Source organism: Hippocampus guttulatus, chromosome 12 (assembly GCF_054856545.1).
Source record: "Hippocampus guttulatus isolate MCC_2025c chromosome 12, RoL_Hgut_1.0, whole genome shotgun sequence".
NCBI classification, from domain to species: domain Eukaryota; kingdom Metazoa; phylum Chordata; class Actinopteri; order Syngnathiformes; family Syngnathidae; genus Hippocampus; species Hippocampus guttulatus.
This window is the reverse complement of record NC_141272.1, coordinates 4336823-4359988: the sequence shown is the minus strand read 5'-3', so window position 1 is coordinate 4359988 and position 23166 is coordinate 4336823. Positions and strand designations below refer to the sequence as shown.

At 43.0% G+C, this 23166-nt stretch overlaps 5 protein-coding genes across 6 annotated transcripts; 2 read left to right on the top strand and 3 right to left on the bottom strand.

The window, feature by feature from the left end:
* Positions 1 to 379: 379 nt before the first annotated feature.
* sgcg (sarcoglycan, gamma) lies at positions 380 to 10289 on the bottom strand. Its single transcript, XM_086125283.1, has 8 exons — positions 10137 to 10289; positions 7483 to 7672; positions 6625 to 6729; positions 5047 to 5137; positions 4648 to 4764; positions 2901 to 2973; positions 2665 to 2788; positions 380 to 1627 (listed from the first exon to the last, which is right to left on the bottom strand). The coding sequence occupies exons 2-8, from the start codon at positions 7663 to 7665 to the stop codon at positions 1460 to 1462; spliced, it is 861 nt and encodes a 286-aa protein (XP_085981409.1). The 5' UTR covers positions 7666 to 7672; positions 10137 to 10289; the 3' UTR covers positions 380 to 1459.
* Positions 10290 to 11808: 1519 nt separating this feature from the next.
* rps25 (ribosomal protein S25) lies at positions 11809 to 13894 on the bottom strand. The gene is made up of 5 exons (XM_086125285.1): positions 13799 to 13894; positions 13104 to 13193; positions 12853 to 13036; positions 11961 to 12059; positions 11809 to 11873 (listed from the first exon to the last, which is right to left on the bottom strand). The coding sequence occupies exons 1-4, from the start codon at positions 13799 to 13801 to the stop codon at positions 11965 to 11967; spliced, it is 372 nt and encodes a 123-aa protein (XP_085981411.1). The 5' UTR covers positions 13802 to 13894; the 3' UTR covers positions 11809 to 11873; positions 11961 to 11964.
* A 36-nt stretch (positions 13895 to 13930) lies between these two features.
* trappc4 (trafficking protein particle complex subunit 4) lies at positions 13931 to 15450 on the top strand. The gene is made up of 5 exons (XM_086125284.1): positions 13931 to 14273; positions 14571 to 14745; positions 14820 to 14923; positions 15010 to 15136; positions 15242 to 15450. Exons 1-5 carry the CDS (start codon positions 14099 to 14101, stop codon positions 15318 to 15320), a joined length of 660 nt encoding a protein of 219 aa, XP_085981410.1. The 5' UTR covers positions 13931 to 14098; the 3' UTR covers positions 15321 to 15450.
* A 179-nt stretch (positions 15451 to 15629) lies between these two features.
* slc37a4a (solute carrier family 37 member 4a) lies at positions 15630 to 19504 on the bottom strand. The gene is made up of 8 exons (XM_086125279.1): positions 18485 to 19504; positions 18154 to 18386; positions 17693 to 17936; positions 17338 to 17496; positions 17111 to 17196; positions 16866 to 16979; positions 16643 to 16781; positions 15630 to 16037 (listed from the first exon to the last, which is right to left on the bottom strand). Exons 1-8 carry the CDS (start codon positions 18630 to 18632, stop codon positions 15871 to 15873), a joined length of 1290 nt encoding a protein of 429 aa, XP_085981405.1. The 5' UTR covers positions 18633 to 19504; the 3' UTR covers positions 15630 to 15870.
* A 104-nt stretch (positions 19505 to 19608) lies between these two features.
* Positions 19609 to 23153, top strand: cfap45 (cilia and flagella associated protein 45). Of its 2 annotated transcripts, none has more exons than XM_086125278.1 (11): positions 19609 to 19890; positions 20118 to 20218; positions 20332 to 20476; positions 20555 to 20722; positions 20869 to 21047; positions 21142 to 21271; positions 21335 to 21481; positions 21889 to 22002; positions 22211 to 22404; positions 22479 to 22703; positions 22792 to 23153. In XM_086125278.1, exons 1-11 carry the CDS (start codon positions 19888 to 19890, stop codon positions 22850 to 22852), a joined length of 1467 nt encoding a protein of 488 aa, XP_085981404.1. In that variant the 5' UTR covers positions 19609 to 19887; the 3' UTR covers positions 22853 to 23153. The 2 variants fall into 2 exon arrangements, with proteins under 2 accessions (XP_085981404.1, XP_085981403.1); XM_086125277.1 differs by having other exon boundaries at positions 20552 to 20722.
* The last annotated feature ends 13 nt before the right edge of the window (positions 23154 to 23166 follow it).

Below are 23166 nucleotides of genomic sequence, written 5' to 3'. Positions count from 1 at the left end.
GGCCACTGCAGGACCGTCATTCATTGAGTTATGTGGGCCGAGTGTACGTGCCGTGTCTGCCCCAGAGCTGGGCCAGACCAATTTTGCTGACTGGGTTACATTAAATATTCACTTCGTAATATACATATGATACTTTTGCTTTAAACGTGATGAAAACGTTCCACCTTCATTCAAATTTTAAATGGTCTTGAAATAATTGTGAAACTATTGCTTAGACACGTCTACAAAGAAGAGCACAATATTTTTGGGAGATCCCAAATCATTCAAAACACATTCCATGCTTTTCAAAAATATGCCAAATCTAACTGCAACTGTATCACAAAACGGCACAGTGACAGTCAATACAGTATGCCATTACAGGAAGAAGAAAAAAAAGACATTTTACAACACAAATAACTTTATTGTTGTATATTTGTCATTATCTTCTTTTGAGTCGAGAGGAGATCTTTTCAAAATTAAATCGAAAATTCAACAATCAACTTGTGTTTTTGCATAACACAGTTTGACAAAAAAGGACGCAAATTCAACTAGATGTAACGCTGTTATCAAAATATTCACCCTGTAATCCAGTTTGCTACCTACATTTGAGACAGTGAGGTTATCTTTTAAACCAAATTATTATTAATTATTACATGAGGTACACATAGCTAATCAGGTCCAAAATACATGCCATATCAAAAATTCAGTCTTTACAAAGATAATTATGCCCAGTATCAAAGAGGTATCAATTTAATATTATTACGGTTAGAGTTTGTCGTGGCGCTGCAGAGAGCGTTTGATCCTCTCATGTTGCTAAATCAGGTAAATATTAGTTCGGCGCTGCTCCAAAATACAAACAATGATAATGATAATAATGCCAAATCAATCTAACTGTGAAATGTCATTCAAACACATATACTAAATCATGTTAACAATCATGTTTGAATACGGTTCTTGTATTGAACCTAACTGGATTGTGCAGCTGTGCCTAATGAAACGTACATCATCATTTTTCCTCATTCTTCCACAATCAGGCAAACATGCTAAATACCAAACCAAAACACAAAGCTTAAAGCATCAAAATCCCCCCCCCCCAAAAAAATCACAAGTAATCTGATCTAGTATACATCGAAGACATATCCTGTTTTATTTTTTCTCACAACACTCCAAGCCCTATGTGTCACTTTGTATTGCACCACAAGATTATATTGCATAAAATGTAAGCTGCAAAGCAGCTCCTCATTGCCCAGCCATGATTCACACACGTGTGTGCGCGCGTGTGCGTGTGCGTAAATATAGCACATCCTTCGAGCAAACACAACTCCCCCTGCTGGTAGGGATCTTATAGCGATGTGATCCACACAAACTTCAAGTGTTAAAAAAACAAAAAAAAAAACATTTGTGATTGTAGCCTGCAGGAAACAAACACAGACTCAGACACACACACACACGCACACACACACTCACGCACACACACATTTTAGCACTCCTGGTTATCACTGCAGGTGGAGGTGACCCCAGCCTTGGACAGAAAGAGCTTTCCACTGGGACACACGCACACCTCAAAGAGGCCATCGGCATTTCCGGAAACTCCTCCTTGGCTCTGGGGCAGATTGACCATGCGGACTGTCTCGGCATCCAGCACCAACTGGACGAGAGAGGAGGACAGCCAGAAGGAACGGTTATGATCCCAGTCATAGCATAACCTTTGATTTGAGCTCTAATGGAAATGGTATGGCACCGGTGTTAAAATCAAGGCCTGAGGGCAAGTTCTGGCCTGTCACATCATTTTATGTGGCCCCCGAAAGCGAATCATGTGTGTTAATTTCTAAAATCTGGACCAACATTTTAAATAGCCAAGTGTAATAAATAATAACATTGTGTTTTCATGGTTTTTACAGTAACTTGAATAACAATTCCACAAACGATTATGATTTATTTCTGATTCCAAAATTAGTAATCCATCAATTTGTTGTGTAGATGTAATAATAGGATGGACGATAAAACATTGATTTGGTTTCACCATCATAACGGCCCAATGAAGGAAGCCGTAACTACAAAGAGACTCGTGACAAAAATTACTTTGTGGTATATATCTTCACCTCATCACGGATTTTGGGGGGAAAATATCGTCTGTCACTTGCTGAAAACTCACCTATTTGCTGTTTTTTCCCCTCCTCAATCCAAGCAATGTCTAATATCCAAGTATTACTTTAGGGCCATCTTGTAGCAAGTTCAGGCCGAGAAACGCCAAATGCCAACAATGTTAAAAGTGAGAGGCGGCACTTCATTGAAACAACGTTGAAACAACTTCACATTCACATGTTGTTTCCATCGTTGCTTTTATTGTTAAGTGGTTGGTGGCGTTTTCCTGACTTCCCATAATTTTTATCTCAAATGTAGAGTTTAGTTATGAACGTATTTGGTCTGATGTCATTTCAGGGGCACATGGTATCAATTTCCCCAAATTTGTCAGCCGACTGGGCGTGACTCGGACATGACATTTGTTTTATTGGGGCAGCTGTAACTGAGCCTTATGAATTCTGCCCAGCAACAAGAGACCAGGGCAGTTTTCCTGACATTAAAAAAAAAAAAAAAAAAAACAAAGTGGTGAAAACAGTGGCCTGTTTCCACCCTGTAACTCTACATGTTGACATTCTAGTGAGAGAAGTGTGTCGTCCTTACCAGTCCCACGCTGGACTGCAGAATGACATCCATATTGGAAGCTGCTTCAATGTTTCCAGCCAAGGCTTTTAAATGAACTCCCTTTGGAGCATCCATAGTGAGCGAACGAGTGGGAGACTCCAACCTGAGGAGGAAAAGAAAAACATTGCATTATCTTGGAAGAGCAGCAACCATCAGTCATGGTGGGATTGGCTGGCGGACTGACAAGTTGACAACAATGTGGCTGGCGTGCTCACTTGAGGTCTTTGAAGAGCTCCGACTTGAGAAGAGGAACCTCCACCGAATGTTGGAACAGTGCTCCTTCGGGGCCTGGCAGTGAAGAAATAAACAACACAGATAACACCGATTTCCATTCTTCTCATAGATTTATAGATTTGATACAGAGCAGCGATTTGCTTATCAAACTGTTTGAAGTTTATAATGCTGTTTTAGGATGATATACCGAGTCACGATCTATTCCCTCTGTAATGCAATAAAGAAGAAACGGAAGACCACATGCAAATTGTCTCAAAATTATTTATTTTAAATAAAGGTATTGCATGATACGGCTCTAAATCAGCAGTGGTTCAAATCAAGTCAAAAAATAAAATATTTTATTCTATATATCTTAGAAATTAAGAAAAATGTAAAAATCTAATCTTTTTTTTTTTTGCTGAAAATCATGTGATGGGCCCTGATTTCTGATCATGTCGATGTGCCAATAAATATCTTCAATGCCAAAACTTAATTGCAGTGTTCTGGTTTCACAGTCACCAAGGTCCAAATTGCAATATGCGTGCAGTTGTGAACAAACAAAGTGATGCACAGTGTCACAAACTGCAACAACTGATTTGTGTTGACTGTTCTTCTGCTTTGCCAAACATGAGCAAGAACTATGGTGGCCCTTATGGGTAAAAATACAAAAAAAAAAAAAAAGTTCACACTCAAAACGGCTTCTTGCAGATGTAGGGGCCAGGTGTCCCAATATTTTGCCGCACTGTTTTATACAAAGTCAGTTGGGTTGTCAGGCCTGCGGCCTTGTGGGAAGAGGAGTGGAGATGACCTCCACTCACTTTGACTCAAGCGAATGAGCAGATGCGTGCAGGAGACAAATGAAGGGCGACAGCGGAGTCAATGAAAGAATCACGATGCGGAGCCAAACATGTTTCCTTGGGGTGCGCAGGCTTTATTTGGACTACTGTGCTGCACGCAGTAAAGTGACTCCGGGCGTAATGGAGCTAGCGTGTGACACCACCCTCAACACACTGTGTGAGGTCAATGACTGCATTGATAAGCACAGCGGAAGAAGAAGAGAACACTGTATGTACAATTACTTTTGAAAGTCGATGAATCATTGAAATACCATCCAAGGGACGTGGGGGTGCTGGAGCCTATCCCAGCTGTCTTCAGGCAGTAGGCGGTGGACCCCCTGAATCAGTTGCCACACAATCGCAGGGCACACAGAAACGAACAACCATTCGCACTCACACCTAGGGACAATTTGAGTGTTCGATCAGGCTGCCTTGCATGTTTTTGGAATGTAGGAGGAAACCGGAGTACCCGGAGAAAACCCACGCAGGCCCGGGGAGAACATGCAAAGCCCACATAGGGTGCCCAGAGCCGGGATTGAATCCACAACCTCTGCACTGTGAGGTCGACACGCTCACCACTCGATCGCCATGCCGCCTTGTTGAAATATGTTTTTGTTTTTTTTATCTAAATGTTTTCAAATCCTCCGTTTCTGACCAGACTTTGTGTTGAATCGAAATAAAATATTTGCTTTTACATTGGAAAATAATGATCAAGGCGTGCCTATTTTTTGACATGTTACAGACCAAACCATGTTATTTCTGTTTGTGCAATTTCTGGACTGTCACTTGGAAATTAAAATGAAATGAAATGAAAATTAGATTTTTAATGCCAATTCACCAATTAAGCATAACTACACACATAAGATATGCTTTCATTGTTCTTAATTTTCATTTTGCGACGCTTTCTTTGTACCTGTGATGCGCAGTTTGTCTGGTCCAATCGCAGCCTGTTTGCCATCTGCAGAAAACAGCATGTCAGCGGAGGAGCTGATGAGCAGGTTTGGGGTGTATCCTTCAACCTGTCGTGGACCTGCAATGACATTTATGACAATTGAAAATCATTCCATCGGTGCTCGTACCGTAGTCAGATACAGAAATGTTTGTGGCTAGGTCGGACAAATAAACACAAATCCGTCTCGCTGTCTAATTGAGCGCTACCTTTTTAAAGTTCTTTGTTATGATCACTGACAAAATGCCCAAAAGAAGAACTTTTCTATTGCTCTTGCACGTGAATGGGTGAGAAATGTATCTTTTTTTTCAATGCGGTTGAGTTGAGTTTATTTTGGGTGTGTTCTCTCGCTCTGCTTCTTACCCACAGACATCCTCCCTGTGACATCGCCATTTTCATCGCGGGCATTGAGGTACACGTTTTCCGTATCTGAATGTACAAGTAGTGGAGAGTCCTGGAATGAAAGGAAGTTTGGATCCTAACTAGAATGAAAACACTGACATTCTGTCAACATGCAACACAAATCACATCAAGAAAGGATTCTAAAAGTGTGGCGTAAGTCCCCCAAGTGGTACGTGGAATCAGAGAGTTAAATGTTCAAACTGACCACATTACAGTGGATTCAACTTTTTATTTTTTAATCTAGCACAGGGGGCTATTACTAAGTGCAGTTCAGTTGTATTTAACTTTTAAGTACCATACATTTGCACTATCTTTTTGAACCATTAAAACAGGTTGACGTGCAATGCATTTTAATTGAATCATTGCTAAAGTACAATATACAACATAAAAGGTATCCTGGTTAGTTCGCCGCTATTCTAGACCACTGACGTAGGGGTTGCCATGACAATGACATAGAACCCATTCCTCCTCAAGACGAGCCAAATGCAGCAGAGCGGAACATAAGGTCCAGGTTACATATGGTCGCTTTATCTTATTTCTTACACTAGTAACTCCATTAGGCAACCGTATCCTGACTCGCCAGAAAGTATTGCATTGTTTTTGTTGTGCACTTTATTTAGCGGACAATGGCACGTGGCCATCTTCTTATTAATGGTGTACTGTATACTGCGCGGTAGGTAGACCAATTGAGGTGTTCAACAAAACAATCAGGTTCCAATAATCAGATCAATTTAATTGTCTACTTGGGGGAAAAAAAATGGGAGAAAGATATCATTTTAGGTGAGCGCCCGTGCTCAACAGTCGAAAGGCGTTTGTATGTTTTCCTCATGCTTGCGTGGGTTTTTTGCGGCTACTCCACCTTCCTACCACATTTCAAAAACACGCATGTGAGGTGAAGAGTTGCTTTCCTGTATGTGCCTTTTTGATTTGATTTGATTGTGCCATCTGGCCATCTGTCAGCCAAAGTCAAACGAAAAACGCGACAGAAAACAGACGGATGAAAATCACGTTCGGCCCGTGTCGAGCTGTCGAGTACTGTGACACACCCACCAAATTTTAATCGGATGCAAATGAAATTTGACTGGCGTTCCGTGGCAAAAAGGGCATCCGGCGCAGATGGAAACCGATATCCTGACGCACGGAATAACAAGTGAGGGGACTCACCGAATCCAAGCGTCAAACACAACAAATGTCTTTATAATGACGTCTATAAAGTTTGAAGAAAAAAAAAACTGCCATGAGCAAGCAAAGCCATAACATGGAAACGACTGCAGCTAAGTGTTCCCATGTGCTGCTCGCAGGCGGGCCGTAAACCAGCTTTCCACCGCAAAAATCCTTGAGGTTCATCGGAAGCTCGCTGCAGGAGCAAGGGCGCGGTGGGAGACTTTGGGAGATTGCTTGCCTTCCAAACTGCCTCCAAGCGCTCAGAAAAGGAGTTGGGGGGGGGGGGGGGGGTTTAAACGCAGAGCGAATAATGACAACTTTCCTGAACGGCTTAATGAGCGGGGAGGGAAAAGAGAACAGGGAAAGTTCACATACATCTCGGGAGTGGATCTCCTCGGCGTAGAGGGGCAACAGGAACTCGGATTCACCCTTGTCCAACTTCACGCCACTTGAGTCGACTTGCAGGAGGCCCATTCCTTCCTGAACTCACAAAGCATGCGGAGTCAGCTGCTGCTCTTGGTACCAAGGACCTACCGGTCGGTATGTGTCAATGAGGGTCTGAGCTTCATTTAGACAGGCCATGCCCAGTCTAATAGAAAAGTCGTGCTTTGCTACAATGTTGTGGAATCTAAAGGCAATTCTAAACCTCTTTAGGGGAGCGTCAATTATTGCTTTTTTTTTCTTCCTTTTATTCACGGCAGGGTCCCAATCTACTCAAATAGCTGGGGAACAATGTATTGAAAAGTAATTTGGGCTTCCTTGATGTGTGACTGTGAATGTTGCTGCAAACACTTCTGAGAGAGCACATGAAGTAAAGAGGACAAAAAAACAATGAGGACGCGGTTAAAAGTTAAATGACCATCATTTTTATTCTTCACTCTTTTCTCTCATTTCTCTCAATCTCTCATTTAGTGGGCGATAATCTAATTGTAACATATATTTGTTACATATTTTGATGCGTTTTTATGCTTTAGAAAACATTTATGTCTGAATTTTGTGGGGCTTGAAACGGATTAAGGCATTTACATGGAAAACGCGTCCCTTCTTAGAACATTTTCTAGTAAAGAAATTTCTTCCAGAACCAATTAATTTCGTCAGTAGAGCTCCCTCTGTACTTCTATTGGAATCATCACAAGGTGTGAATGGAGCACTACTAAGCGGTCAGTGCAATGCCTTCATTCCATTTCGACATCAGTGCGAACACACACTGCTTAAGAAGCCGGCGGCACGTACCGAGTTGAACCACATGACCCTGAAGATCCAAATGGTGAGGGCCAGGTTGACCACCAGGATGATGACGAGCAGGAGGACAAACAGGTAGAGGCAGCGCTTCCGCCAGCCGTAGATGCCGACCTTGTAGACGTGCTCGGGCACGCTGCTGACCTCCGTGCTGCTCTCATACTGCTCACCCGCCATCTGCTATCTGCGGACCACAAAGACATCATCAGAACACCCGCTTGGATAAGACAGCAACACAAGAGAAAGACGGTACTGTATTCATGTAACACAAGCGCATTTATGTTTTACTGAAAAGTCACGTCATTCGGTCCACATGCACAATCAAGTGAGATCCACCAAAACAGAAATATGAATACTCTGCCTCTCTAACAGTGCAAATACAAATGAGCATTCACAATCATGTTTTTGAAATATGGGAGGAAATCAGAGTTCTTGGAGAAAACCCACATCAGCACGGGGGCAACATGTTAACTCCAAACAGGCCGGAGTGCAGTTTTGAACCCCAAACCTGAGTGCTATGAGGCTAATGGGCTAAAGTGTGGTCCACCGTGCTGCATATAATTCTGCAAGTTTTACTATTGAGAGTAAATTCTGAATTTGTAACAAGAGAAAAAAAAACAACTCATGTATGATAGAAAATGATATTAAAAAAATATATTGTGAGAAAAAAGGTAGACTTTTATAAGGAAAAAGTCCAAAAGAAAACAAAACAATTTTACAGGGATAAAGTCACAGTTTTATTTAAAAACATCGGTAATGTACACATTTTTGCGACAAGAAAAGGAAGGGAATGAAGCTTTTGAGCATTCTTTATTGCATTCTTGTGGTGCGCAGACACACCCGGTGCATATTGACTCATTGTGCCAATGGAAAGCTTGTCAACTTTTCCAGCAGTTTCACACAAAAAGGGAGAGTAAAATGTTCTTGATTCGAGAGAGAGAGAGGGGGAGAGAGAGAGAGAGAGAGAGAGAGCCATATCAAGCAAAGTGCATTCAACAAGCCGATGCGAAGGCAGATGGACGTCAGGATGCATCAACGCAGCCTGGCCGCCAGTCAGTGCGCTGTCAGCATTGCGCGCTGTGACAACAAGCGGCCTCAGGGACACATTTACCTTCGACTCAAACCTATTGGGGCCAAAGACTGCGCCAATGTTATTTTTTGAACTATTCATCTGCTTAACGAAGCACAAGAAGAATGTACAGTAGAGAAGTGCGCAATACATGCCTTGAATGTATGCTTGTTTCAAAATAATGGCGCCCCTTTAAAACAAAACTAGAAAAAAATGAGAACTAGTAGGAGGAGAAAAAAAAGTTGTAATACACCAGAAGAATGAAATAAAATAGTGTTAATATTATGCCTTTAAGAGGGGGGGGGGGGAAATTATCATGATATTTTAAAAATAAAAACAGAAGTAAAATACTTTTCAATTATTTTTGGAGAAGAGGTCATAATACTACAAAAGTAAAAAAATGACAGAATTCTTGTGAAAAACTAATTGGAACATTGAGGGGCTGAAGTTTGTTTTTTTTTGTTGACATTTTTTGGACCCCAAAATGCAAATGAAGACATAAAGACGGAATGACACCCAGGACCCGATTGTCCAACGTCGCCTTTTGTGTTGAGTGCTTCTTCTCTGTCTTCTCCATGAGCAAAGCCAAAGTAGAAAACCGAGTCGACCCGTAACTGTGCTCCACGTTAATGACGCGGTTTACAGTTTACGGCCGAGCGTAGATCGGGTGCACTAAAACCAGCTTGATCAGTCCTAATGGAGTCGCTCGTTACGATGTTAATGAAGGCCATGAAGACGTTGTTCGTTTAAAAGCATCATCAGGCTCATTCGACACAATGGGCTCGCAACTTTTCCTTAGTAACCAAACTAAAGTTCTCCCTGAGCTGCCCCGGCTGCCAGGAATGCTCAGTTTGAGGCACACGGGCTGACGTTTTTAAGGAAAATCTTTTTAGCCCGAATCTAAGCTTTTATTTTGAAGCCTGCCGGCTTCACAAGCGTGGTCAGACAGTTTGGGGCCCGGATTTCTCAAAATGCGGCACCGCCAGTAGGACGCAGGACCCTTCTTCATAATGTGTTTGTTTTAAATCATGTATACTTTGCTATAAAGTGCACATTTTGATCCCGTGCTTTAAACTCTTGTAAAGTGTCTTTAATTACGATAAAAAGCGCTTTCAAAATAAATGTATTATTATTATGATTATACACTGAAGATGATGTATTGCGGAACCACAAATGGAAAAAGTCCTGAAAGGATTTGATTAAAAACTTTCCCCACAAGAAGAGGAACTTCCCGTCTTTCACTCTGCTGTTTTACCTTCTATAAATAGAGGACACTGTACTGTGTTGGAAGTACATTTTAGAAATGGCACAACAGGACACACGCACACACGCAATTATACACACTTGAGTGGTTTGGCTCATGGACACATGAAATAATCCACTCAAAATATCACTCACGCTGACATTGTGTTTGGTCGAGTTATTTTAGTATTGTTGCCCTTGTATGGTAACACTGTTAACTTGTGTGCCGTCAGAGCTCAGCGTGAGATGTTTAAAAAAAAAAAAAAAGAGTTTAAATGTCCCACGAGAGACGACGTGACATGCGAATTTGGAAATGGAAAACAACAAAGATACTCACTGAGGTCGTGGCGAGGCTCGCTCGCTCGCCTTCTTTTTCAGCCTGAGAGGAGTCCGAAGAGCGGCGGTGGAACTCCTCGCACACGTCTGACAGCCGCTCAACAGCTGCGGTCGATAAATCCACCGAGGCACCAGACGGCGCTCCCGCTGCCCCGCGGACCGTCTCTGCCTCTCATTCTGCTATGCACTGAAATATATGAGACAGAGAGGGAGAGAGAGAGAGAGAGAGAGAGAGAGAGAGAGAGAGAGAGAGAGAGAGAGAGAGAGAGAGAGAGAGAGAGAGAGATGCTTGGGGCCCCCAGAGCACATTTTTCAAACAATTTGTTTCTGTATTCATTCCTTTTCTGACTTTTTTTACTTTTATTCCTGACATTTGAAAACACAGCTTGTGTTCTACACGGCACTTTCTCAGGTCAACTTTTGTTTTCAACCTTGGTGAATAAGTAGCGAGAGGTTAAGTAAACCACGGTTGGGATCTTGGTTTACTGAGATCTTGCTGGAAAATGAAGGCATTCACAATGAAAACAGATTCAGAGAAGCAAGATATTCCCCATCCACGATTTTACATTATGGTATTTTAAAAAATTGATGGATGTTGTTGGTTCCATGGATGATTTTTGCAACTATATCTTATTCTAACTTAAAAACCAGCATGGAGGAGGTAGGCATGTATCAGAAATATATGACTTGGGGTGTAACAGTACATTTATTCCTATGTGGTGAAAATCAATCAATCAATAAAAAGAGATGTGAATAGACTTGAACGGAATATTGACTGATAAACGCAAATTTGATCATTGTGCACCATTGGTAAATCCTTCGCCTGCCGCTGTTACTATGCTGCCAGTATGATTGAGTAAATAAATGCATGTGGGGATCAGTCATGTGACATCCATATATATATATATATGTGTGTGTGTGTGTGTGTGTATGAAAGGACTAGGTATAGGTCCCTGGCAGCTAAAGCTAAAGGGCAGCTTACATTTTTTTCCCACTGAAAACATTATGTGCATTTTACGCTAGGATGACTTTATGGAGTAGACTCAAAGAACAAATTTCACTGCTTGCAATGCTGTACCTAAAGGTCAATGAATGAAAGGTCATGACCTTGTTCATATATTGGCCGAACGTGAACCTAGTAATAATAATACATTTTTTTTGTTTGCTTCATAAACGAGCTGATTCTATGAACGGTTTTTAACCAGTTCATTTTCATTCAAGAGTGAGAGTTCCTCTACGAAAACACCGGACTAAACGCAATGTAAACAAGCTTTTATTCGGGTGTAAAACGGCAATACTTGGCAACCCGCGGCGAGCAACATTCACACAGCGCATGTGTCGCTAAAATGTGATGCGTGTTCGGTGAGAATCATTCGGTTCCCACATGTAGTTTAGAATGTAGTGATGGTGATCCAAGTGGACAAAAATAATACCTGCACCTCATATGCACATACTGTATTGTATTGGTGGGGAACCATTCAGATGAAACTTTAAAAATCCGGAGTTTGCCTATTGCAAAGGTGAGGAGCCAATTCAACCCCGCTAAAAGAGAGTTACTGCACATCAGAATGTAATTTAATTAGTGCGCTTCAACAGCGCTGAGTGGGAAGTGTTGTTGCATTATTGTGTGCGCAGCGGATGAATTTGATGTATTAAAAAAAAACATTCCAGGATTTGTCTTTACATTTTATTCAACTTCCATTACAAAGAGCACATCAAAGGAAACAAACAGGAGAACCTGAAAGAGACAATGACAGCAGGTGAGTGGGGGCTTAAGAAGAAACAAGCGTGGGCATTAAATTTTTAGTTTTTAAACAGTTGTTACCCGATTATGCTTTCTCTGGTGCTACCTCCTCATCTCCACCTTTGGTGCTACGAGTGTAGATGAGCTGCGCTCTGTGCTTGGACACCAGCTTGATCATGCCTGCAACAACACGGCGCACACATTTCAAGTTGTTGAGTTGCATTACATGCATCGTGTAAGCACGTGAGCGGCCATTGTCCATTGGGTGCAAAAGGTCTCCAGCAATTTAGTATGCATTCAGATTTAAGATGTAGGACACAGGCAATAAGAGGCTGTGGTGCAGGATTGACGTTTTGCTACAATATTGCAAAAAACGAGACCGCGATCATTATCTTGAATCCAATTTTTATAACTTTGATAAAAAGGCAAGGGAATAATCTAATTGTACCAGCACTGTTCTCTGCACTGATGGGGATGCAAACTATTTGTGAAAAATGAATAAATCCATGGGAGCGTTAGGGGGGCCTCCCCCCCTTTCATGCTAGACACATTTTAAATAACCACCGACACCAGTTCAACCTCTCTAAACCTCATTTCAGTCAGTCTCATTGAAATAACTACATCTCCAGCTTTTTCCATCGGCAACACTAAATGGAAAAAGGAAGAACCGTCAAATGTTCTCCCATCAAAATCTGAAAAGGTAGTTTGGGTTGGTGTTTCAATGCCGTGCCAATCGGAGATGGTAGTATTTGGGGGTGGGGAAAGTGTTGCTTCAGTTAAGCAGGTGAGGTTTTGTTCCAATTCCCATGAAGCAGTCAACAAGATAATGGACAGAAATTGTGAGGAATTAGTGAAGGTTTTAACACTCTGAAATTGATGGTTGACCAGCACCAATTAATGAATGACAATCACATTTTGAAGCTTTGAGAGCTGCATCACTTTGTCCATTTAACATTTTTCAATTGTGATTCACCTTTAGCGAGCAGTTCCTGCAGGGCGTTCCTGGCCAGGGAGCCACGGATCTTCAGCCTCTCAGACACAACAGCAGGTGTGATGAGCTTGTAGTTAGGAACTTCTTTGTACAGCTTGTCGTAGGTGGCCTTGTCGAAGAGGATCAGGTTGTTGAGCTTGTCCCTCACCTTTCCCTTGGACCACTTCTGCTCAACCACACAAACACATCATGTCAAGTGCTGCCAGGAGAAACACTTCACAATGAGTCAATACCTTCTTCTTGGCTTTGCCTCCAGACTTATTAACTGGATCCTTGTCCTTCTTGGACTTCCCAGTGTCCTTTTTCTTGTCCGTCTTGGGAGGCTGAATGTGGGGAAAGTGGGTCAATAATTTGCAAGGAGATCCAATTACAAATTACAGGTCAATCAAAGGATGTGTCAACGTTTGTCAAGTTTATATATACACAATGACGCCAAGTAATTACATGTGCATATCACACAAGCGCCATTTGGTTGTAAGATATCACCCAAAACAGCGTGAAATTCTGAGCATGATACCAAGCCGCTAGCCAATGCTCACGCAAACTTGAGCACATCACCGGCATGGAAAGGCCTTTTTGGTGTCGCTTAGCATCAAAACGTACATTTATCAAAGTGTGAAAGTATTCATCAACTAAAAAGTCGACTTATCATTAGGACTTATTCGCAGACAAGACCCGTTGTTTCATTCTTCCAATGCTTTTATGGAGCTTCTTCGCTCACAAGTGGTATGAAAGCGTGGCGAATTAGCACACAAGCTAACCAGCGTCAGCTAATTTTGTTTGGGCGTTTGCTTCCATATGGACAAAAAATGAAATGAAGCACACTTGCTTCGTCGTATATCCCGACTGTTCAATCGTCAGACGAAGCCATAGAAACGCGTGGATTTGTTGACTTTAACTCGTTTTAAGCCACGCTAGTTGTGCTCACCATGTTTCCTCGTCAAGATGTCGGAGCGAAAGGAAGTCAGCCCCTGCGAAAAGACATAAGACAACCCGTATATGCGGAAGTGGAGCAGAGGATTGTGGGAATATGAGTTATCGCGTTGATTCCGTTTCTACCTCGAATGAATGCTCAGAAACGCCAATAGCTGTCAGCACAGGATCAACGTTTTCGGAAAATGACCAGAGTAAAATCAACAATGGTGGGACAATAAATGCAAAAAAAAAAAGTAAAATATCCCCACACCATGTTATTGTCACGTGACCGCTGCTGTCGGACGTCGCCAAGATGGTGATCTTCAGTGTGTATGTAGTCAACAAGGCTGGAGGTTTAATTTATCAGTATGACAACTATGTGCCGAGAGCGGAGGCCGAAAAGACGTTTAGTTACCCTTTAGATTTGGTGCTCAAGCATCACGATGAGAAAGTGGTCGTGTCGTTTGGGCAGAGGGACGGAATCAAAGGTAATGCCTCAAATATTGACGCTGACTAGCATTCGTGTTAGCTCATAGCCTGATTGCTTGCTAATAGAAATGTAGTCCAATATGTCTCAGTAAACGTGAGGTTTAATTTACTCTAGGCTCCAGCAAATAGCAATATGCTACTTTTATACTTCAACGAACAATGATAATACGGTGGTCGTGCATTGTGTTACAAAGAGAGCAAAACTCAAATTTAAGTTATTACACCCACAGACAAAAGCATTGTTGATTTGTCTCAATTAATGTCTCGAACTCGTAATAACATTTTTATTCGTACAGTGGGCCACGCAGTTCTCTCCATAAATGGGATTGATGTGATGGGAAAGAGTACAGCGGATGGCAAGGACATTCTGGAATACTTGAAAGACCCATCCAATTATCCAGTTTCAATTCGATTCGGACGGGCCAAACTAAGCTCCAATGAGAAACTGATGTTGGCGTCTATGTTCCATTCGTAAGTCACACTCAGTATTTCTGGTTTCATTCCTAATTCCCTCGCACATTTGCAGCATCTTTTGTTTTCCTCAGGTTGTTTGCTATCGGATCACAGCTGTCTCCAGAGCCTGGAAGTTCAGGGATTGAGATGCTGGAAACGGACGTGTTCAAACTCCACTGTTTCCAGACTCTTACAGGTGGCGTATGAAGCTAATTTGCACCCTGTTAAAAAAAACCTGCCAGATGACCACCTGTATAAAATGGAACTTTTGTGTCCTCTCAGGAATAAAATTCATAGTGCTGGCAGACCCGCGGCAAGCCGGCATTGATGCTCTCCTCAGGAAAATATATGAGATCTATGCAGATTTTGCTCTAAAGAATCCATTCTACTCACTCGAGATGCCTATCAGGTACACATGGTCACCTTTAACCTTACGCTCAAATACAATCTGGAATTTTAAGTGTATTTTACCCCTTGTGGCCAAGTTTATTATGTTTGAATTTTCTATTTCCAGATGTGAACTATTTGATCAGAACTTAAAAAGCGCCCTGGAGATTGCAGAGAAGGCTGGCAACTTTGGAGCTGGGTCATGAAGCAGAAAATAATCATTTTTTAGTTCTTGTTCATTTATTTAAAAAAAATTGCTGTGTCCCAGTGACAATACAATGACTAAACTGTATAGACTTCTTGTTTTGTAAATACTATTAAACTCAAATATTTCAAGTGGCACGATTGTTTGCAAGGTAGCTCATAAGAGCAATGAAAATGGTTGACTCTTCAGAGTAGGTTCATGTCATTAAGAGGCTGCTTGAGGAGATATGTCTCGAGAAAAACCTCCAAAGTTGAACATCAGTAAATTGTGTAAAAATGGGGGGGGGGACTAGAAATGAGAACAACTTGGAAACACTGGAACTTGGAAATTATTATTTGCCTTGAGGTGGGGGATCCACCCCATTTCAGTCGTTCCCTTGTTAAATTAATGATGAGATACATAGACAGTGTAACAGTTTTTGGATACAAGCATGTTCCAAATTTTTTTGCTTCATTTTACATGCTGAAAATAATGTGATTTGTATAAAATTAAAAAAAAGCTAATACGACGAAGGTTTCAGATGTATCTTCTTGTGGGGAAATTAGGACATCTTAGTCAGATTTCTTGGACATGTGACCCATCTTAGTGCGAACGTTACGCAGCAGGAAGAAGCAGACAGCTGTGATGCCGCAGACAATCTCTGCAACCCAGAAGGCCATTTCCCAGTCATAGTGTTTGGCAATGGTGCTGAATGGGAGCCCAGAGAGGAAGCCACCAACTGAGGAAGAGATCAAATTTGCTGAATTTCTTATCTTTAGATTATTAAAACAAAATATTCCAAGTTCAGTTGTGGGGAGTTTACCAATCCAACATGTCCAAAATTGTGCAAAAGCATTTTTGCACCTCTGGATGTTTTATTCTAGCAAATTCATAATAACCATAAAATAAATAGGGCCACTAAGCAGAGCTCAGATGCTCCAGCAAGGCTGAACAATTAAAAGTGTTTGGAGTTTTGTAAATGGTTTGTTTGTCAGCAAGCAGGCCACTTCCTGGTTAATGGAGGGTGAGGAACAGACAGGCGGTGCCAATCTAATTCTGGGGGTTGGATGGTTTCAATGGTACCACGTAGACTCAAAGTGTAAAATAAGAAGAATAATGGAAACCTTCTCCAGATAACCATCTCATGGATTGAATTAAAATTGTTGATATGAAATTGGTCGTTCTATCATGCAACATTCCTCGATGAAGTTTTGTGAGCATGAGTTTGTGTCACCCTGCTGCCTGCATCTTTAAGAAGGGCTATAATAGCAAATACCAAACTAGTGCTGACCTAAGACTTTTGCACACTACTCAATGATAAACTAAAAAAAGTCATCTACTTACTGTTAGCCATCAGAGACACGATAGCGTGTGATGTCCCACAGTAGTTGGACGGAGCGCTCTCATTGGCTATAACACCAAACAAGGCCATTGGACCGTAGGAGGAGAAACCAAAAGCAGCACCCAAAAAGAGTATCCACACCTTCAAGTGCACACAATAGACATTAATTCCAATGCATTCTGCTCGTGATCTTACGCAGTATCTTCATGTTGTGTCATCAATTACCTTCGGGCTGTCCGGCGTGACCGTGACTCGAAACAGGTACATGGACACAAACATTCCTGCCATCATAAGGATCAGGACAAAGTGGCGAGGATTGCCGTAGGTTCTTATGCCTTGCTGTACAAAGAAATTGGGTCGAGAAGGTGTGAGTGGAGTGAAACCTTTGTCCATACTTGAGTGCATAATACGTGCCAAACAAAACGTGGAGAATGAAATTTGTTTGGGCTGTGTGTGGTTTGCTCACTTACTTTGGCCACAGCTTTGTCAGAGTAATAACCTGCTGCCACACTGCCTACGAGACCTCCCAACTCCAGCGCACTCATGTATGAGCTCCCTACGAAGAAGAAAGTGTTGAATCAACACAGACAACACCACATAAACAGTGAAGATGCAGCACTTCCGATCACGACTAAATCGACTCTTCAATGCTAGTTTCCCGATTTAACGAGAATCTCACTCATCACATATCGCATACCCATCAGCGTAGACTGTCCCTTGTCCTGAATGAGAAACAGCTGTCCCCAGTCGGTGCAGGCTGTCTTCACCCCAAACACCACCAGATAGGACACGGAAAGCAGCCACAGGTAAGGTGAGAGCAGGAACTCAGACAGAGTGCTCTCATCGCTGGAAGACCCTGAAGGAGATAAACACGGAAGGGAAAATGACATGTCATGAATGCAAGAAAGGTTTCATAATCCGCACGGAATCATAATTCACCACACACCGGAGCTCCCTCCACATAAGGGGCATGTGAGGGGCGTGCATCAGGTTGCTCGACCAAAGACTGTCCACTTTGTGTGACGCAAGTGTGTCTGAGTCAGTAGACTCACCTCCTTTGCTCTTCTTGGCCGCCACTTCAATACCAGGTAACCCCACATCCTTGGGTTCGTTCTTGATGACCAACAGGCAGACAAAGGATGACGCCACACAGATCAATCCGGACACGCAGAGCATGGTCCTCCAGCCGTAACTCTGGGCCAGCACTGTGGCAATAAGAGGGCCGAGGCTGCCAGCCAGATTCATGCTGCACGCCAGGATCGCCCACCATGTTCCAAATTGAGAAGGCTCAAACCACTAAGACGAAAGATGAAATGCTGTCATTGTCATTCCTGTGACGAACTGAATGGATGAAACCATTGGTGTAGGGCCTGTTCCAACTGCCTGTTGAAGTTGATCAATTACTGCCCCACCCACCCCATGTTGCTGTTGGCTGCTGTTAAGGGGAGCAAGGCACAGGAAATACACACACAAATGGAATGATGTGGCAGAGTAATGTTTAGTGTTGTGCTACCTTGCGCAGCACCCTGCCACAGGGAGGCCAGCCGAGGCCCTGGCCCAAGCCGTTGAGGAACCACAGGGTAGAGAAGACGGCCACAGTTGATGACCAGGAGAAGACTACGTTGATGCCTCCCACCGCAAACAAGCCAATAGAGAAGAGCCAACGGGCACTGATCTGGTCTGAAAGCACTCCACTGATGAACTTACTGATAGCGTAGGCCAAAGACTGACTGCTGGTTATCATGCCTGAGCAAGCAGAACACACAAACAACAACGGTTGTGATACATAAACTTAACAAGACAGCCATGGTTCAAAATACAGGAATTGACGTGTTCAAGCATACCGAGATCATCCTTGTCCAGTTCAATCTCCTGCATCAGCGAAGGCATCACAAAAGAGAATGTCTTTCTGTTAAAGTAGTAAAGAGTGTAGCCAACAAACATGGCCAAAAATATTGTGCCCCGATAGTATCCGTAACTTGCTCTACCCATGACTGCAGATGTAAAAAAATAAAATAAAAAAATCTATATATGTATGTATAGATATATTTGAAAAGAGAATTCAGAGAGGAGATCCGCAGCCGGTGCCTGCCGGTGAACTTTGCTTCAGGATCTACAATGTCGGAGCAGCTGCTGTTTACAACTAAGGACTGTTTGTAATCTGTACAAGTTAATGGTCAACTCCCAAACACCAGAAATGATTTAATCCGGCCTCTTGGTGGGTATTACAGGTTAGGTGTGTTGTTTCTTATGATCATATAATCCTGAAAAAAGATTGGCACTATTCAGCAATAATTATCGAAATTAACAATGACCTTGAAATATGCTGTCGCGATATGCTTATGGAACCCTTGGACTAATGAAGTTAATAATTTACTGCCATTTTTTTTCTTTATAAAAGCATAAAGCAACTTTTTAAAATCAAACTGCGAAACAGAACAGGATGTTGTCCCCGCTATGTTCAGAATAGCGTGCATCGATTTGAACGATATCTTCACCGAATAAACTATTGCCGTAATGACGTTTTCGCATCACGTGAGCCAATCACAGCGCCGCTACACTCCCTGAGGCGTGATTGCAACCGGGCAACTTTTACCACTAAACGTACGGAAGTAAATATCATTTTTGTAGCATAAAACAGCACATGCATTTGAACGTAACTTCTACATCGAACAACACGCGGTTAATACTTAGTAGCGCCCGGTAACGTTCGCTCGCTTGCACCAAATTACAATATTCTAATAACGAACCGATGCAGACGCCCCTTTTTCAAGCCAATGATATTATATGCACGAACTGCACCATAACATAATGCTTTCATTTCTATCATTGAGTTGTTTCAATGGTCCGTTTTCAATTTTGCTGTCAAACCCGCCTTCCTCAGCTTCTTCTTCGCTTTTCTGAGGGGATGTTCAACTCGCGCTTCGGCATACTTGCGCGTCCTATGGGTTTGCTGTTCAAGCACGACGCGAGGCAGAAACACGACAAAAACGACAGAATAAAAAGTCAACACTGTATGTCATTGACCATTTTAAGTGTTTTTAGCTCGAAGTTTTTTTTAAAATACAATAATAAGCAGTATCTCCTTGCAGTATCTTCATCGTGTTTCTATGGCAACAGGACAACATGACGACAGAAGTTCCTTGGAACGCGCAACGGGCAGCTTTCTGGGCAACTTTTTTTTTCTCGCTCTATTTTTTCGGCCAGAAATATTTTACTGTTTTGACTACATCTGGACGAAGAAAAAATGGTCTGGTTTGAACATTTTTGTTTCCTATTGTTTTGACTCTTTTTTGTGTGTGGTGGGGGGGGGGGTGCTTTGCTCTTCATAATGCCATAGTGTAAATTGTTTTGCAAATAATGTAAGATAAATTAAGATGGGGGGGGGTGACTATAAATTAGCTTTCAATATTACAAAAAGCACACATTATTTTAGAGTACCAACCACTGTCAGGTGAGGGTTTCTTTGTTGTTTAGAGATCATCACATTCGGCCTCGAAGGCAAAGGATGTGTCGGTGCAGAAGCAGATGGGCAACACGATCCAAATTGTCACCAAAGACCTCGTACGCAATCTCAGGTAATTATAATGTAATAATCCCAGTAAAACAACTGGGATAGGCTACTCACCTACGACGACAGTGAGGATAAGGGTATCGAAAATTTTTGAGAGAATGTCATTTGTGTGGCCAGGGTTCCATGCAGTGATCCTTCTGGACAGTCCATCATTCTGCCATTCGCCGACTTTGAGCGGATCACCGCCAGATCCAACATTCTCTCCAAGGATGAGAAGAAGGCCTTAACGGAGGCGCACAAGAGTAGGAAAGAGAAAGAAATGGTAGCAAATATTCCAAAAGGGTCAATTTTGTAACTTTACTTGAAACCGCATTTCCAGTTGTGTCCTTGTTCATAGCAGGCGGCCGAGGAAATGAAGCGGCAGATGTTAGAGGCCGACGTGTGCCGTCAGGAGAAGCGGACTCTGAGTGAGGTGGAGATGGAGGCCCACGAGCGAACGCAGCGTCTGCTGGAGCGAGCCCATGCTCTGAGAATGGAGCAGGAGGAGGAGATTAGAGAACTCAACAAGGTCGGAAATATGTGAAATTAAGGCACCTATTTCGCTTCAAGCACATGTGTCGAACTCAAGGCGGATACTTGTAAAAAGTTTGAGAACCACTACTGTACCTTACAAGTAATAGTCAATGATGAACTCCATGCCTGCGGGCATCTCAGGTGATTCTTGGTGCTCAGTGTCAAGCCACACGTGACGCCCAAATCCAGGAGAAGAAGCAAATCCAGATGGAAATGCTAGAGGAGGAGAAGCGTCTGGATGCCATGATGGAAGCTGAGCGCCGCAGGTTCCTGGACAGGGTTGAGCAGACTGATGAACTACGTAAGCAGGAGAGGATCAGGTGACCGCTCTGCCCCCCCCCCCCAAATAAAAAAACCCCCACCATCGTTCTCATCCTAATGGCATCTGGAGAGTGTGTTGTGTGTTTTCTCCAGTGGGAAACAACAAATCTTCGAGCAGATGCAGCGGCGTCTGGAGGAGAAGCTGGTACAAGAGGAGCTGAAAGAGCAAGAGAAACACGAGACCAGAGAAAAGCAAGCCAGAATGAACATGGAGGACCTCATGGTATCGCAAAATAAGATGGTCAGTAAAATACACAGCTGAGTTTGACTACCTGTCTCGTTGCAGGCCCTGAAGAAGAGGAGGGATGAACAACAGCGTCTGCACCAGGAGGTCATGCGCATCAATGCCGAGACACTGAGGGCACAGGAGCTGAGGAGAGAAGAGGAGAAGCTGGCGGACGTGAAAGAAATGGAGTACATCAAAAACAAATTGGTTAGAAGACCATCGCCATGACGATGAGGAAAATACTTTTGCACTGCCATTTAATTGATGGGGTTCTTGAACACGGATGACTCTTGGATCAGAAGTTGAGGGGTTTTGGTGCTAGAGAACATCCGGTTCGGGGTGTGGGTTTGAGACCTCTGCTCTAAATTGTAGCTAGGTGTGAATGTGAATTTGAATGGCTGTTTGTCTATAAGATACTGTGCACGCAATTCAGAAGCCGCAATTCAATAGTGACCATTCCAGGATGTGCTCTGTGTCTTGCCCGAAAGTCAGCTGGGGAAGGCTTCAGCTTATCTGTGACAAAAGGAACACAAGTGCTCTATAAAATTGATGTACATCTGAGTTCTCTTACTTATTTGGCATTACCGTACCTTGAAGTTCCATATCACCTGCAGCAACGAGAGGCCGAGTACGAAGCGGAACAGAAGAGGATGAAGAGGGAGAAGGAGTTGGAGATCGCCAAGCTGAGAGCTCAGCAGGAGAGAGCGAGAGACCACAAGGCCGACCAGGTCAGGAATGACAACTCTTCGGGGATTCTCTCAAGCATTTCAATATCGGATGGTTCATTCTCTAAATGAGTCATTTTCGGGAGAGCTCGTGAATACTTGAGAGGGGATCTCGGTTTACGACGGCGCCAAACGCCACGTAATGAAAAAGATAAGAACCACTCACAACTCTAAACGCAGCTTTGCTGCTGTGTGTGGATGCATTTGGAAGGATGAGCTCCGTGCCAAGAGGAACCAAGAGATTGCTGACAGAGAATGGAGGAGGAAGGAGTTGGAGATGGCTGCCAAGAAGGCTCAGGAGGAGGCCATGCTTCGAGCTGCTCGCCTCGAGCAGGTTCAGCGTAAAGAGCAGCTCTTGTCCATGGAGGCCGGCCGAGAGAAGGCGGAGTTCGAGAGGGTTCTAAAGTGAGAGATGACAGTGACACAGTTCGGATGATTTCCGTTTCTCCTTTGCTCACTGCGCTTTTTGACCCACGTAGGGTTCAACAGGAGGCGAGCGTCAGACAGAAAGAAGAAGACCAAAAGCGGCGTCAGAAGGCACTCCGCCACGCCGAGGCCATCAGGCAGCAGGTGAAGGAGCTGGAAATGGCCAACGTCGCCAAGTGCAAAGAGACCTTTAAGGAGGCGGAGAAACTGAGCGAGGAGGCCCGGCAGAGACGCAAGCGCATCAGTGACATCAAACGGAAGAAGCTGAAGGAGCTCAAGTAAGTACACGTTGTACACGTCCCATGGAGAATTTTCTCAAGGCGTTTGTGTCAATCGAATGGATTATAATTTTTTGTCCACTTGCAGGGCAATAGGGCTCAGTGAGAAATACTGCAGTGAAGTGGAAAGGAAAGTATGGCCGTTTTGATCTACTCGGATTAAATCTACACAGCATCAACAAGAAAATACCTTTTAAAATGACCTACGAAATACAGTAAGCATTTCACTATTTTGAGCAGGCATGCGACGATGGGTACAGTTCAGATGTAGTGATTCATTAATGGTATCGTAGGTGCATACGGTATGCAAATTGCATGGTTGTGGAAGACTGTAATGTATCACAATGGGAATCGTCCAATTTTATGTTTGCAGTATAAAGGTTGGTCGACTAAACACTTGGGGTCCGCTCTTGATCATCTGTGATGAGCGAATAAACAAATTCATCTTGAGCAGAGTTTGTCT